This window comes from Prunus persica, chromosome G1 (assembly GCF_000346465.2).
Source record: "Prunus persica cultivar Lovell chromosome G1, Prunus_persica_NCBIv2, whole genome shotgun sequence".
NCBI classification, from domain to species: Eukaryota; Viridiplantae; Streptophyta; class Magnoliopsida; order Rosales; family Rosaceae; genus Prunus; species Prunus persica.
In genome coordinates, this window is record NC_034009.1 from 26223508 (window position 1) to 26239675 (window position 16168).

The 16168-nt window shown below is 36.4% G+C and overlaps 2 protein-coding genes across 2 annotated transcripts; both read right to left on the bottom strand.

Moving 5' to 3' along the window:
* LOC18789553 (ATP-citrate synthase alpha chain protein 2) lies at positions 2662 to 6572 on the bottom strand. Its single transcript, XM_007222390.2, has 13 exons — positions 6452 to 6572; positions 6250 to 6350; positions 5624 to 5800; positions 5346 to 5507; positions 5128 to 5208; positions 4809 to 4860; positions 4608 to 4722; positions 4405 to 4486; positions 3776 to 3871; positions 3566 to 3667; positions 3275 to 3391; positions 3064 to 3180; positions 2662 to 2949 (listed from the first exon to the last, which is right to left on the bottom strand). The coding sequence occupies exons 2-13, from the start codon at positions 6346 to 6348 to the stop codon at positions 2878 to 2880; spliced, it is 1272 nt and encodes a 423-aa protein (XP_007222452.1). The 5' UTR covers positions 6349 to 6350; positions 6452 to 6572; the 3' UTR covers positions 2662 to 2877.
* On the bottom strand, positions 11206 to 15272 carry LOC18788944 (E3 ubiquitin-protein ligase BOI). The gene is made up of 5 exons (XM_007222351.2): positions 14871 to 15272; positions 14717 to 14775; positions 12888 to 13068; positions 12371 to 12732; positions 11206 to 11911 (listed from the first exon to the last, which is right to left on the bottom strand). Exons 3-5 carry the CDS (start codon positions 12991 to 12993, stop codon positions 11351 to 11353), a joined length of 1029 nt encoding a protein of 342 aa, XP_007222413.1. The 5' UTR covers positions 12994 to 13068; positions 14717 to 14775; positions 14871 to 15272; the 3' UTR covers positions 11206 to 11350.

The window sequence follows — 16168 nt, forward strand, 5'->3', positions numbered from 1 at the left end:
TTCCTTGTAGGAGGTCATATTTATAATACAATGAACCTGAATGGGCAAGTAAATAATAAATTCCTAATCTATTTAGAGTAGGAAATCAGGAATTAAAGTAAATCAAATTACAATTATAATAGGAATTCTTGGTGTGTAAGGAAAGTAAGTCAATATCCACAAGTCACGCCAAACACTCCCCCTCACGTTGGTGCATAGATGTCGTCAATGCCCATCTGATCCAGTGAATTGTGGAATGCTTTACTGGAAATCGCCTTTGTCAAAATATCCGCCAATTGATCCTCGGATTTCACAAAATGCGCAATCTGGTCCATGTGTCGGGGTCGTTAGTCGAGAAGTCATAATCTGTGCAGCGGAAGATGCATAGGATACAGTTGAGTAGGAATTGGGATCGGAATATGAGCCTGAGTCGAGGCCGGAGTCAGAGTTGAAATCGGGATCAGGGTCTGAATCAGAGACAAATTCGGGGTTGGGGTCATCATCGGAGTGGGGGTCGGGGTCGTCTTCGGAGTCGGGGTCGGGGTCGGGGTCGTCTTCGGGGTCGGGGTCGTCGTCGTCTTCGTCATAGTCGGGGTCGGGGTCTGGGTGGTCGTCATCATAGTCGGGGTCGGGGTCGGGGTCGTCAAAAGAGGATCCTGATTTTGGATCGGGTTCGGGGTCAAAGTCTGCATCTGTAGGAGCGGAGTCATCTGGGCACTCAACTCAACGATGGTTGGTGGAGAATGAGAGAATGAGTCGGTGGTGCTACCTCCATGAAGGTTGAAAAAATCATCAACCCCCATAACACTAAATAAAATAATCTCTATTACAATAGGACAAAATATAATTGGTAAGTAACCAAAATTCTAATGAAATAAGGAACCAAAATTCTAACTAAGTAAGGACTCGCCAACACTCCCCCTCAAGTTGGGTAAAGATATTTCGCACGCTCAACTTGACAAGTGAGTCACAGAACACCATACTTGAGAAGTAACAATTGTAGAGAAGATCTTTTAGTCAACCACGAGTGAAACAAGTGACAAACTAAAACAAAGTTCACAGCGGAAACACAAGAGCAAACCCTAAAAAATAGGGCACATAGCAAAACACAGAAATCCTGTGAGCACAACAATTGATAAGGCAGAACACAGAAACCCTGTGAGCACGGCAATAGGTAAGGCAGAACACCGAAATCCCATGAGCACGGCAGTGGCAACAATAAATTCTTCCATATAAACTTTAGCTAATTCACTCAGACACAACTTCTCTTCAATCTTCCTCTCCCCTTGAAGAGAAGGGGTCGTCGGAGTCAAGAAATAAGCAACATCTTCATGGAAATATGTCAAGGTAATTGGGATAGGTCAATAAACATATCCCTTTCACTCCCCCCCCCCCCCCCCCCCCCCCCCCCTCTCAAGGGGGGAGAAGAGCACTTAAATTTCAAGAAGAACACAAGCACAGGTCCCTAGATCGAACCTGGCTCTGATACCATGCTAAAATATGAAAACTATGAGAGAATATTTGTTTGTGGGAATTTTCTGTGTATTCTTTTCCTTGTAGGAGGTCATATTTATAATACAATGAAACCTGAATGGGCAAGTAAATAATAAATTCCTAAATCTATTTAGAGTAGGAAATCAGGAATTAAAGTAAATCAATTACAATTATAATAGGAATTCTTGGTGTGTAAGGAAAGTAAGTCAATATCCACAAGTCACGCCAACATGGTCTTCCTAAAAATTTTAAAAAATCACTTATCATCCCAAATAAGCAATGTCAAACGGGCACTAAGAAGAAACTACAATTTACATAGATATTGAAAATAATAATAATTTTTGTATGGACTACAACCTATACAGTCCACAACGTGAATTTGTTTTACGTGTAGTATGTGTGAATTTAATATATTATCATCCCACTCGTAAAAAAAATATAGATAGATTCTCAAGGATTATATTTTATGTTACAATTTCAATGACTGGTTACTTGCGGCTTCAAAGTTGGTAAAGGTGAAGCCGCAATGGCAACCTAGAAATTAAGCTCACCAACCAACCACCAACAACCCAAACAAGTCTATATAAATGTAATGTTACTGGTATTTAATCAAACAAATATGGAAGTTGTATTTTAAAATATTTTGTTTTGTTGCTTGCTACGTCTTTTCATTATGTAATTTGTCCAAAGCGTTACTGCATGAATGGTGCATATACACCCACCCCGCCCTACTCCTCATATTAGTCTTCAAAGAAAAGAAAACCAATAAAAGAATCTACATGGGTCTTGTGTCAACATTAATATCAATATTTCATATGCATGATATATACACAAATAATATACTTTTAAAGTAAGACAGGATATGAATTTTGTATAGAAAGCTACAGATATAACAACATAATTAATTAATTTGATTTAACGATTAAGAGATAGAACCGCATCTAAGGATTTTAGATAATTAATGGGTTTAAATCAAGCTTTTGTGTTCATTCTGGTCAAGTTACCCTTGGTCAACTGTTGTTTTGAACCCGAACCCAAACCCATAACGGAATATGAACTTAGAAAAAGCCCATGCTCATTCCCCCATTGTTTTTCATTTGCGGCACATTAGCATTTTGATGCACATTTCGACTTTGGTTAAGGTTTTTGGTACTGACAAGACAACAAGGATCTCAAAATGCAGAGAAATGAGTACGCCAATGTAAACTTTTTATTACAGTAACAAGGTCACACAGTACAATCACGCTACCATTACCCATTACACGTACAAACTACATTAACTTCGCTGAGGTTTTTGATAGAACGAAATTCGTACAAGGATTTAATGGAGACATGGAAACTTGCCACAAAAGAAAAGAAAAGAAAAGAAAAAAAAGGAGAAGAGCGAGCAATCTGAAGAATGACTTATGCAGCAACACTGATGCACTGAATTGCCTGTTTGCAAATACCGGTCATTGTTGCTTCGGGTCCATAGACCTACGAGAAGAGAACACAGAAACAGAAGAATAAATTTCAGTGAAGTTCTTCTGACAGGCATTTCAAGTATTTGCATGTCTGCTAAAACAATAGAGATTTAAAAAACATTGGTACCTCAATTGGGATGCCGATTTCCTCTCCAAGTGCCCGCATTTTTGCGAGGCCCCTCTGGTAGTTGGGACCTCCTCTCCTGACATAGAGATGCATCCTTGCGGCTTTAAGCTTTGATTCCTGAGTAATCAAATATGTCATCGTCAATTTTCACACTTGGAAAGGACATTAAAATAACAAAGCTAGGATTCTTAGTCCAGTAGATTAAGCTCACCTTCTCCTTCAAGGCTCGAATGATACCATTGAATGTTGCAGCTACATCGGTAAAGTTAGCTATTCCTCCTCCAATTACAAGGGCTCTCTTACGGCCATCAGGGTCTGACGTTGCACACTGTATAAGGAATAAGATTATTATACACAAAACCAAAGTCTGAGGTGCGTTGGCATGTGTTGCCGAATGTTTGCATTTTATGAACAAAAAAGATGCACAGGTCAAATATGAAAGTGAAAGTGATACAATGGACATAGTAATACAATGCTAAGAGTGAAAGTGAAGAGTTCTTACATCAATCACAACTCTGGCATACTGCAATACCTCCTCTTCATTAGGTGCTCCACTGTATTCGGCATAGTTTCCAAGTTCATCAGCAAAGCCAAGATCTCCAACCTGACCAAGGAATATCAATTTGGGTTGGGTATGAGCAATTAATGCCAATGAAAAACAACTTTCAAAAAGCAACAAGGTTCAAATATTCCAAATCTTAGGTAACCGCACCGTGTCTGCATAGATGACACTTGCACCTCCTCCAGCTACCATAGTCCAAATTCGTCCCTTTGGGTTGAGAACTGTGAATTTCAAAGATGCACTAGTCTGCAAGCAAATGACAAATAAACCTGATAAATAAACAATGACAAGGCTACTAAGTGGATGTTACTTAATGAAATGTGATGAGAGTTACCAATATAAAATTACAATTGAGAGACATTAGGGGATCATTTATCAAATTCAGACTAAAGACATGCATACCAGTTGCTGAAAAAATAGGGCTTTATTTCTCAAAGATTTGAAGACACTGAACTTTAGAATGCATTTCTATTGACATTCATTTAGATAAACAACAATGGCAGGAATCCCAGCTTTCATGCTAGATAATGGTTTTAAAAAATCATTTGAAAAACTAGGGATCAGCTGACTTGTAAAAATTTTAATGGAGGGATTTGGTAGTGCCAGGACCAAGCCATTTCCTTTCCTACTTAACAACCATGGATTTGGACAAGAAACAAGAAGGGTATTATTTAAGAGTATCAAAAGAAAGTATAAATACATGACTCAAATCTTCCATGGAAAAGTTCATTGACGAGATGTAAAGATTTCATCTCAAATTTGAAGGCATATGTGTGCACCTTTTCATCCAGGCCATGAATAAATTTTTCTGTAGAACTCATAACCCTTCCAAATGGCATTGGAAATTCAATACTGCCCCACCTGAAACAATTAAATAATGTAAGGTGTTATAGAAAGTGGTAAGCTAAAACACCAGTAAAGAGCTTGGCATATGTATGACGAAACAGAGAAGGTAATAATAACTAAAGGAAATGAAAGGTACTTTTTGAAGTTCTTGAAAGCAGCAGTGTCATCCAGCTCGCCTCTCATATCCAAAGGATATGGCTTTCCATCAACCAGTGCAAAAGGATTCATCTCCAGAAAAGTGAAGTCCAGATCTGAAACATACTAATAATTAATAATGTTGTTCTTACGTCTTGCAGCTCTAGTACAAAATGGAATGGTCAAAGAATTGTTAACACACCTTGAAATAGAGTAAAAACGACTTTGATAAAGTCCTCAAGTTCTCCTTTGATCTAAATTCAAGAACAATAATTGTCAATGACTTTCAATTTAAGCCAAAATGAACATGAACTCAATTGACATATAGCATATCATTGCACCAAACCAGTAATAAATTAAGCAAAATCAAGTAACATATTTGTTTCTTCCTGGTCAGAAGTGAACTGAGTATTGAAGTCAAGAAAATAGAAACCCAATGCTAGAACAAAGTTGAACATTGAATTCCTACAAAACAATAAAGAATAATGAAAATATGATATCAATGACTGCCAAGGAATTACCTCCAAGGGAAGGGTTGCAACAAGTGGTGCAGATACTTCTGATGTGAAAGGAGTTCCTGTAGGGACAAATATGGTCTTGACCTGCATCAAGTACAATTCTTTTATAAACATGAAGTGCTAAGACAATTTTATACAAGAGACAGATAACAAACAAAACGCTAAAAGTGCATCTTGTATTAGGAAGAAATATTGGGAAACAAATTGACATCCTAAAGTACCTTATCCCAGTTCTCCTCAATATCAATTCCTCCACACTCGGAGAAGCTTATGCTGTTCCCAAGTCGGTCTGAGACAATATTAAGGTAAAACTCCTCATTGTGGGGAATGAAGGGTTCAACAATGAATGTTGTTATGGGTCCTTTGCAACCACCCATCTCCACCTGTAAATCCCAAATGAAACATGTAATCAAAATTCTAAATTCTTAAAAGTAAATGATAGTATGAACTACAAAACACAATAAACTTATGTTTAAGAAACAATGGGAAGATTAAATACCTCTTTGCCAAGGCGCTCCTTCACAAAGGTGGCAACTTGAGCGAAGTCAAGGTTCAAAGCAACCAAACCACTCTTCCCACGCTTTCCAAACAACATGTCAGGTTTCACAACCAGTTTGGAAGATGAAAGCCAAGATTCCTTCTCAACTAGCTCATTGAGATCGGTTGATTCAGTAATCTGAGGCGCGAGCCAACAAAAAACCCATCATTGAATTACAGTTTACAACATAATGTATGGCAGGATCAAATTTACTTCGACTGGCATCATACAATTAGATTGGTTGAATCTTAAACAACCCAGTTAAGGCCATTCAAACCCAAAGGGGGCAAAACCAGATTTAAAATCAATACCCTCTTAATGAATAAATCTATTGAGCTCGGACTAGATCTATGAATCAAACCACATACTCCACAATTGGCATTTAAACAACACTTTTAACCACATGATCTCTTTTGTTTTAATTACTTATATATAAATCACAACGAAGAATCTTTCAAATCTTTCCAAATGGGCCGCCAAAGTTTGAAACTTGAAGATCTAAATGCATAACAAACAGACAAGCACTAGCAGAGAGCAGAAAAACAGAGAGTAAATCAGGAATCTGAATCAAAGAAATAAAGACTTACTTGGGCTGATTTAAGGGGCAATTCACGGCCACCGAATCTCTTGAAGTGTTCCTTCAACAACCTCTTGGAGTCGTACTCTCTGATCTTCTTGCGTGCCATATCTGATTTTTTTTCCCCACACAAATCATAAGCCAAAGATCCAAACTTTATTTGATCAAATTGGAAGGGAAGCTTTGGGTTTCTGAGAAATGCAAAAACTTACCGTTGAAAAACAGAGAAGGAGAGGGGAGTGCGTGTTGGTTCTACGAACAAGAGTTAGGTAGGTAGATGCAGAGCAACTCACAACTGAAATCCTTGTGCCAATGGACTCGTCTATTTATAGCTACCAAAAACAAACGCAAATGTTTTTGGCCTTTTTCTAATTTTTTTCTTTTTTTTGGTGGGGGTTTAATTTGAAAGGGGTAGGTTGGTGTGCGCTGAAATTTAATTTTAGCGGCAACGTATTATTTTTAGATGTACCACTCACTCACACACTTAACAAACACATGCGGCACCTACCGATTTGGACCAGGGATTCAACCCCAGCCTGCCTGTTTTGGTAATTTTCTAGAGGACTTTGATCCCCTGCTTCGCGAGTTACCATAAGTTGATGACTTTGGTGGTGTGCATCACCGTTGATCTCTTATACTTTTTAAGCATCAATGTCAATTGCCACTCGCTCTAGTCCAAAAATGGGAACTTCACAAAGGTTCGGACTTTTATCGTTTTCCTATAGATTGTGTGTAATATAAAAATTAGAGTGCGAAATATAAATTTTACAAAAAAACCAAGCATGTAAACTCTGATTTTTTCAGCATACTATCAATTATTAGTCAACTAGTCGAACAAAAAAAAAAATCAATTTAATCAGTCATACAGTATCCTTCTATTAAAATATAGAGACACATTTTAGAGTACCTAACGAAATTTTTTTCAACGATCTAAATAGTCTATTTTTCAAGTATTCATTCATGGATTATTCTTAAAAAAAAAATCAAACAAATTGAAAATCATTAATGCATCTAATTGAAACCAACAAAATTAATGAACACGGTGCTTCAAGAAAGTACTTAAATTTCAATAATTTAATTGAATAGTCAAATGATATCGGATTCATGTGATTTTTTTTGTAGAAATGATATTTGAATGAATATCTACAAAATAAACGGTTTGGATTAGTGAAATACAATGCGGAGTGTGCATTACAAGGATGTTCCTCAAATAAACTTATTTAAGAAATCCCTCAACGGAAGCTCACTCCTAACAGTAACAAAAACAAATAACTTTAATTGCTTACCTTCTGTTATTTCCAAGTTATTACTTTAAATGATAATGTTAATAATTTCTCATTACATATAATCCACAAAAATTATTTTCCACAGGTCACATGTAACATATTTTAGTATTCTAATTTGGACACCATATAGTCAACGTCGTAGTGCTGCAAAAGTGGCGGTCATGACAAATTTTCTGCTTATGTTTTTTCATATGGTTGTTTTTCTTTTTTAATAAAATAAAATAACAAAGATATAATGAGTGGGTATTTTGGTGAATAATTCTGTATTAAATGCTTGGCTGCTTTGTGTGGTGGGTTCCTTTATTTGTATGCATTCATGTTTTTCAAAACTAGTGTGCTGCTAGGCGATATGACTTATGTTATTTGCTACTTTTTGTTGTTTGTTATAACATCATCATCTACACCCATTTTTTTAGCGATTGATAATTTTTTATTTTTTTGGGGTCAAATGATAAAACCTTTTTATTAAAAACAAATAAATATGCTTAGATTATGAGTGCTGCTAAACGAACTTTAAAATTAATTGAGTACACCCTATGATCTAAGTACACCCTAATATTTAAATTTAAAATGTAAAATTAACTAAGTTTACCCTATTTAACTACCAAAAATACCCCAATTACATCATAATATACCATTATAAAAACCTAAAACAGCTTTGTTTGTGTGTGTGTATATATATACGCACACTCAAATATGCTTTTTGTATGCATTGGTTCAGAATGATAGAGTCCTAAAGATGAGGAAACTGGAAAAAACTTGTTTTGAAGGCTATTGAAAAATCGGACATAACAGATTATGAAGCCAAACTCAATTCAAGCTCCATATTTAAAGTTGAGAACAAGCATAAGCATGTTCATTTGGTGGCCAAGGATTGAAATACAGTGTGAAGTGGAGTAATTGGGAATCACACTGTAGTGTCGCCTTTAAATTTGCAGCGTTGTTGGCCTTGGTTAGCTAGAACCTCATTCAAATTCAGAATCAAATGCAAATGGTTGGCTAGAACCTTTTTTTGTATGTGGAGTAACAAGTCTAGAACTCATATATTTTCTTCTGTTTGAAAAGTTTTCAGAAGAAATATCATCGTTGCCACTAATTCTGCAATTCTATATGAATCAGACAGACATTGTGATGGTTGTCTCATAGTACAAGATCCAAAAAAAAAAGTTCAATTTGGTTGAATATGATGAGTAATGTGTACTTTTTATTTTTTTAGAATAGGGTGTACTTATTAAAATTACATTTGTTTCACAATTTAATATATTTTTTTTGGTCATTTTATATTAGAGTAAATTAGTAATTCAATAAATAGTTTGATACTAGGGTGTACTCAGTTAATTTTAGGATTCGTTTAACAGCACTCTAGATTATCTGTTAATACATCAGTAAGTTAATTGAATCGGACTCAATTTGAACTAGAACAACATTCATGTCGAAACATAAAAGAGGTAATTAAGTGTGCGGCTCCATTAAAAACGCATTGAAGGTATAAGAGGACCACAATCCTCAACTAGTTTGCCAATCTCTTAATATCAAACACAAGCCTTCCACCATGACATCACTCGCCGTATCGGCATTAAACATATCAACCAAAACTTTTTTTTTTGAATCAGTTTCAATCTCCACCTGAAGAACAGCCTCTACACACTCATTTTGCCTCCCTATTTTAATTAATATGCACATATAAGGGCGTTATGTGTAAATACAGAGTCAATCTTATTCATAGTAAAACCCAAACAAGAAAATAAAATAAAATCCGAGAGGGCAACTTCGATATAAGAGTGTATGACAAATTGTATTGTTTGATGAATCCTACCAACCCTAGTCAAAGGTGAGCCCTTGGTCAGCACTGCACAGCTGCTCTCTCTAGTTGACTCAGTTTTGCAACTAGTTTTTTTAGTAGTGAATCACAATAATTGTAGTGTTTATCTATACAAATTATACCAAAATTATATATTATAAGTAACAATCTATTTCTTTGGGATTGGGGATTGGGGATTTGGGATTTGGGATAAAACACCATATTAGCACCAACACAACACTTGAAACACCATATTGGTCTTGTATTTAATAAAACTTGATTCCGAACATAAACAGTATGATAATTGGGAGAGAATTCGAAAAAAAATAATAATAATAATTGATGAAGATGAAAGCTAATTGTAATTGCGTAAAACGTGAGACTTTTTCAGTATTTTTTGTTTTCATTTTACAAAGTCATTGTCTTGGCGGTGTGCACATTTGAATATTGGGTTTTTATTATTCATGGGCAGACACTGGTGAACATTGACTTGATGCCTTGATCTTGATGGCTGAATGCTGCTCATCATGCATGCATTATTATGCTGCTGCTGCGCTGCATCACATAAGTTTAATTCAGTTTTGGCCTTCTTTTTTTCTTTTTTTTACCTACATTTCATTAGCGTTTAGGCTTTATCAATTCAAGGAGAAGCCACAAATCCAATTTGAGTCAGTCATCATTCAACACCGCAGTCAAGTCATAACCATATCAATGCGTGTGTGTGTGTGTGTGAGAGAGAGAGAGAGAGAGAGAGAGAGAGAGAGAGAGAGGAAGCGAGTGTGAATGGAAAATCTACGTTCTTATACTCATTTTGTTCATGCTTTGCTTGCTTTCATTAAGTAAATAGAAAGTCAATCCTGCACTCTGTTGACATTTGGGTTGCAACTTGCAATTCTTGGTGGGTTTTTTGGTGCTGTTTTGCTAGACTCTTTGCGGGCCATGCTGCTAATGGGTCCATATGCTTTGGACCACAATAGGGTGGCTTGAAAGCCCAATCCTGGTAGGAAATCAGCTGAAAGCAGAAAGCCTGAAACCCTGTGTTGTGAATGAGTCATTCTATAGTGAGGACCTTAGGGCCTTATCTAAGCCCCTTAGACTCTAATGTCTTTAAATGAGGTCTTATCTCTTAATCGTTGAATCAAACTAACAAATTTGATCTAACAGTTAACAAATTAGACCTCATATAAAGTCTTTAGATAAGTTCCTCACTATAAAATTCTACCTTGTGGATGCATGCATATAAAATATCCTTAGATATGTGACAGATTTTCTGCACTTTAAAATTTGATTTCACCTAAAACTTGATGCACCAGATCATAGAATATTGATTTGTGTGTAAGTCTGGATGGTGCCATGGCTGCCTCTGTTTGAGGAATAATGACCATTTGGAGACAGGCAGGCTGCACCTGATTATAATAGGAGGCCTCAACCAATGATCTTTCTGACGCTCCCGTCCCTTCCCCTAATCTTTATCCTGGCCCAAAAATAAATATTATTATTCTTTCACATGAAATGGCTCTGCAAGCTGGGATGGTGCCAACCTTGGGTGGCTTCAACTAATTATTAAAGGAAGCAAAGACACCATCGTGGTGGTGGTGGTGATATGGTGACAGAGATGAATGAGATTCTTGCAACTAGTTTATACTATTAAATTAATCTTTTATTGCCACTATTAACATATTAGCAAATGCAGCAAGAAACTTTAACATGTTTTGTTTAGATATTTTGATGCATCACTAGCAGTAAAAAGTCTTAATGTTTCTTGAAAAGTTTTGACAGTCCAGTTTCTGCAAATAACAAAAGGAGGAGGCCAACACAAGCTGTAACAAAGTAGTTATTATGAAGAAAAGTTGAATTTATTTTATCTAAAAAGAAAAACTCAAACAAAAGCCTAAACTCATTTTATGAAGACAACTAGATCCTCTACATACAAATTTTGATCTCAATGAAACAAAATCACATACATCATATATCAACAGTGCACATGATTTTTCCCTTTTTTAAAGTTTACTAGCTTTCATAAGTTAGGACAAGTACACTTGGAAACTGGCGGTTTTCATTGACTCACATACAGGGCAAACACTCACAAAACCATCACAGTCCTTACATAAACACAGGTGCCTACAAGGCATCAACAAGATGGAGACCTCCTTAGCTTTGCATGCCTTGCATGCTCTGGAAGCCATTTGCTCCTTCAAGCCTAGGTAATTCTTGGATACAGATTTCACAGGCCCGACTGGAACGCTCAGGTAGTTATTTGGATCAATGTATGAGGCCGCATCATCAACTTCACTGTCGCCAAATCCCTCCTTCCCTTGGTCAGCACCCTGTGAAATTGCTTGCTGGAGGTTGCTCTTCAGGACATTAACAACTGACTCATTGTACTTTGCTCTGTAGTGCCAATTTTGGGCTTCCACAGCTACCTGTTTAATTCTATCAACCAGTTCTCGGTTCTTACGGTTCATGTTCTCAATTTCCAAGTCTTTCTCACGTATCTTTTTGCTGACACCTTTCTCTATAGCAGCAAGGAAAGAAGCCATATGTCTCTGCTTCATGTCCCTTACCCCCTTTGCCAAGTGTTCCTCCTGTTGAATAAGAATCCAAGATTAAATTTACATGAGCAAATTGAAAGTTATAGCATGATGTCCACACACAAAAAAGAGGAAAAAAGGTAACACACCACGACCTGTTCGAAATTTTAAGCCATATTCAGATGGGATTCAACATTTCTTAGTTCAAATGATTATCTAGGTTTAGTGAATGGATGATTTGTTATATCATAAGTAGCAGAAATCTTTGAAATTCAATATCTGTATGAAGTAGGATGATTGAAATTTCAAATTGAATGCCACATAATGGAGAAAATAGAGTAATTGGAATTTTTCTGGATTTGGGAGGGGAAAAAGGAAGGGGGGGGGGGGGGGGGAGAAGAGAGAGATATATATATGGAAATTTGTAAAAGGAAACAGAATGGCCATTTATAAATATAGAGATTTGTACTTGAAGATCATAAATACCTTGTATTCAAAAAAGATCATAAATACCTGAATTTTGATGTACTGATCAAACTCTTCCTTCTGCCGATCCAGCTCAGTTCTGATATTGTCACCTAAGGATAGGATCATTGAAGGTGCAGCTGTCATACTTCCACTTGCAGAAGTAACCGTCGAGTTGCGCTCATCGTCATCATATGATAGCCTTAACCCAGTTGATACAGGGTTTGGGTTTGGAATGCTAGCCGAGCGATCAGCTTCATCTTGACAGACATTATAGTTCAAAGAAATCTGAAGCTTCTGCTGTCTTGAGATATCTTCTATTTCCCTGCTTCGTTTATTAGGCCGAAGCATGGGAGTGATGTGCTCAGTTCCAAAATAATTTACTGGATCAACATTACATCCAGCTGGTACTGCAACATAAATTAAACGTTCAATTTTCTTAGAAGGGAAATTTACATCTGAAGGTGTAGAGATGATTAAAATCAGAGAATCTCAATTATCTGTAAGTTCTAACCGGAACGAAGAATGTAGACACAAAGGCTAGCAAAGGCTACAGATAACTCACCATTTCCAAACAACTGCAGCTGACTTGAAGCATTTGTAGGATATGGGAAGCGATTTTCATCCAGGAAAACAGGAAGCATGGCGTTACCATTGTTGCCTCCTAACATCTTATAAGACAAACTATTCTACCTCAAATTGTTTTCCTTGGGCAAACGCTGGTAAAATAAACAGCAAGAATCCACCTGGATAGAGGACAATTAAATCTTAAATTAACAGACTGGCAGTGGAAAAAACTGAGTGCTTTTAAAGGAGGCCTATGCAGCAGCCGATGCAGAACAACAAATAATTCAACCAAGAAACTTTTACCCGATTCAAGAACTAATTACCGAAAAGACATGTAAGGCTCACCCTTACTACGGGTGGGCCTTTTTAAAATGAAGCACATTGAGAGACTGAGTTACAAAGAGAAGTGTCAGTTCATGTCTTACTCTGCACACTTCTCTTTGTAACTCAGTCTCTCAATTAGGATATTCTCTTGAAAAATACTTACGTACAAGAATGCTTTATCATAAATATGGTATAGGAGATGAAAATAATAAATGTGAATATAGAATATGCATGAAAAATATGAAGCAAGAAAATACTTAGACAAAGCTGGCAACCCACAATTTTACTTCATTCAATTGAATACATTCCTTCTAAGGCAGGTCTACAACTTAAGCATAACTTCAATAGGTCTTTTGTGTTCATGTCAGAAACCCATATATATTCTCAATGCGAGAATCTAGGAGACAAAAAAGATAGGATCAACTCTAGGAATGAGAGTAGTCCATTAATTATAAACGACAGCCACCAGATGCCATGTTGATCTTGAATTAACATAATCAATATGATGCAAGTAAACAAAAGAAAATAACCCTCAGCATATTCAGACAAATACATAATGATAAAGTTAGTGTCTAAATTTATTAAGTTTGTCCTAATACAACGTCCTGATGCCCCCGAGTTGGCTCAAGTTATAATGAGTTTGTTGGTGTTGAATTAGGTATGAAGAGTTCAGATGTACAGTTTAAAAAGGAAAGGAACTATAGTGCTTCATTCTGTTTTCCATATAAACACTTGAGAGGATGCACATGTATGTATGCAGAAGCATGCAAGAAGATAATCATCCACAACATAAACCTCTACATCAGCTACATCCAGAAATTCAAAAAATTTGATGATCAAAACAAAACGCCTGAATGTATAACAAATTCACAATCCATGCAAGTTTTAATATTTTAGATCAGCTGTAAATTTAAAATCCGTAACTTCAAATCATGACCAATATATTTAAGGAGACAATGAATTCAAGCTCGTCGTCTCCTGCACTGGTGTTGGAAACAAGAAAAACTGAACATTACTCTAGACATGATCGGGAGGGGAAAAAAACAAAAAACAGCCAAAGAAGTGATATTTTTCCTAGAAATCAACGGCATCCACCAACAAGAACTGCAATCATAGATACACTACATACCACATACGGTGAATCAAGAAAGGACAGACACAAATGGAAGCTCGATAGATAAATCAATAGTTGCATAAAATGGATATGATGGGAAAGATATGGGATTGATATGTCAAGTGGTGTTTTCATTTTTTCTTTTTCAAATAGAAAATCCTTTCCAAGTTAAGAGGTTGGGAATCCTAAAAATCAGGTAAGTCAACAAGATACCCATCTCAACAAGGAAAAAAATGCAAGCTTTCGATCTTTTACGCTATGAATTCAATGTCAATCTCATCTCGTACTGAAAAAAAGATTCCTTTCCTACATAAAATTACTTCAAATCAACAATAATCAATAACCCAAAAAACCAAAAGTGCAGCAGCATCGCAGATAGAACAAGTTACCTAAATATCCAAAACCGCTTTGATTCAGTCTGAAGGAAAAACCAGTGCTGACCCAGATCCTGCAATCCCATGCCAACTCCAATCAGACCCAGAAACGAAAAGAAAAGCTTTGAAAAAGAGTTCCCAATAACCAGAAAGCAACAAGAATACATACCTCCTCAGGAAATGCACCTGCTTTTTGGGAAAGAGAAGGGCACCGATCGTTTAGGATCTTCTGGGATATGATTTTTAAGCGCCACTAAGCAAACCCAGCAGCAGTGAAATGCAAAAACCAGAAAGGGATGAAAAGAAGTGATTTTTGGAAGAGAGAGAGAGAGAGAGAGAGAGAGAGAGAGAGAGAGAGAGGGATCTGGAAATGGTAACGGAAGAAATAAAGAGAGTGAGTTATTGGGATTCAGAAGGAGATGGAGATGAAAATGGAGAGAATAATAATGGGGAAAGAAGGAAGGAAATGGTAGGAGGGTGGATGAGAGTGGGAGAGAGTGCCCAAGCTCAAAAAATATTATTCATCCAATCAAACACATTGATACATACATACATATCTCCCGTATGCTTGTGGTTACGCAAACGGATTGCCGTTCTCTGCTTATTTTCCATAAATAAATAAATAAACAATATTTACACAAAATAGAAAAGCAAAAATGAAACGTCCAAAGATAACAAGGGAGAGCGGACCCCACAAAGTTTAGAGTAAAAAAATAACTATTCTTCATGTGAGGATAAGAATTAAAAATAAAATGCTGGTTTTTTTTATAAAAAATTTATCTTTAAAAAGTTGATATTATTATTCCATTTGTAACCGTTAAAATCGTTCATTTGTGTAACCCGAAAAACCAAAAAATAAAAAGAAAATTGTTGTTCACTTGAACAGTTATCTGCCCACTACTCACTTTACCGCCCTCCTTTGTTTTTCTTTTCCCACCACCACCACCAATTATTACCTTATTTATTGGCAGTTCCTTATTTACTCAACAGTAATTGCCTTTTTTTTTTTTACTGTTGGAGCTTCAGCTTCGGCTGTTGAGTCCGAGTCATAAATACAATAAAAAAAGAGTAAAATCCACTAAAACAGCCATCCCATTCCCAATTTTAAGTTTTATGGGAAATAACGACGGGTCGATAAACGACGGCACACTAACGGGCCAAAAAAGGGTCGATTTCGAGACTCAAGGGCAACGCTGAGTTGGTAACAAAGTCAGGGGTAGTTTGGTAATAACCGGAAAGCATTTCCATTTTGACATCCAACAAATTTTTTTGAATTGCATATGCGGGTTTTGTCAGTTAGTCAAGATAGTGTAATTGTCCTCTTATACTCGAGTTTAATCTCTCTCTCAATGCATTAGAGTAGTTTATCATATGAAGACGTTTATTATAGCAGTTGATCAATAAAGTGTGCCTATCCCTTTGCCCTCAAGTTGAATCTCCATTACGTAATTTGTTAAGAGTATCTTC